The sequence below is a fragment of the Belonocnema kinseyi genome, chromosome 7 (assembly GCF_010883055.1).
Source record: "Belonocnema kinseyi isolate 2016_QV_RU_SX_M_011 chromosome 7, B_treatae_v1, whole genome shotgun sequence".
NCBI classification, from domain to species: Eukaryota; Metazoa; Arthropoda; class Insecta; order Hymenoptera; family Cynipidae; genus Belonocnema; species Belonocnema kinseyi.
The window spans coordinates 110,455,099-110,455,700 of NC_046663.1; the positions used below are offsets into that span (position 1 = coordinate 110,455,099).

General features: G+C 22.9%; 1 protein-coding gene across 2 annotated transcripts in view; it reads left to right on the plus strand.

Annotated features, from left to right (window-relative positions):
- The window catches only part of LOC117176316 (1,5-anhydro-D-fructose reductase-like), a 48,242-nt gene extending 48,112 nt beyond the window's left edge, over nt 1-130 (plus strand). For both annotated transcript variants that reach the window (XM_033366533.1, XM_033366534.1), the window contains one exon: nt 40-130. In XM_033366533.1, the coding sequence (XP_033222424.1) occupies nt 40-82 (43 nt within the window). In that variant the 3' untranslated portion in view covers nt 83-130. The remainder of the gene's footprint in view (nt 1-39) is intronic.
- The last annotated feature ends 472 nt before the right edge of the window (nt 131-602 follow it).

The following is a 602-nucleotide window of genomic DNA, read 5'->3' on the forward strand; positions in this document are numbered from 1 at the left end:
CATATATAAATATATTATTTTAAATTTTTATTTTTTCAGACTTAAAGACCACAAATATTATCCATTCGGGATTCCATTCTAATTATACGGCATGCTGCGGAGAAAATGTTTTTGGAAATATGAAACCTATTCTTATTAAATTGTGATTAAAATTTATTGTCTAAAATAATATTTTGTTGACTTTTGAAAACATCTATTCTTCATCATTAAATGTTGTTTTCTCTGAATAAAGCAAATATTTAAATAAGTCCTTCTAATCTTTTTTTTTTAAATCCATTCTACACACATTTCAGGGATTTTAAAGAGTTTAACGAATTTAAGGAACTTCCGGATATCAGGGAATTCACAATATTCGAGTATTTTAAGAAATTCAGAAAAATCAACGATTTTTGAGAATTCACAGAATTTAAATATTATCAGGGAATCATGAATCTTAATTTGTTTTACATTACAAATTTTTTATTTTTAGTTTTGAGAGCTGTGCATTTTTAGTTTAAGAGGCTTTAAATTTTATATTGTACCATTTTTTTAGTAATATAAAAATTTTTAATTTAAAACGTTCTAAATTTAAAAATGGTTCATTTTCAAGTTGTAAAATTGAT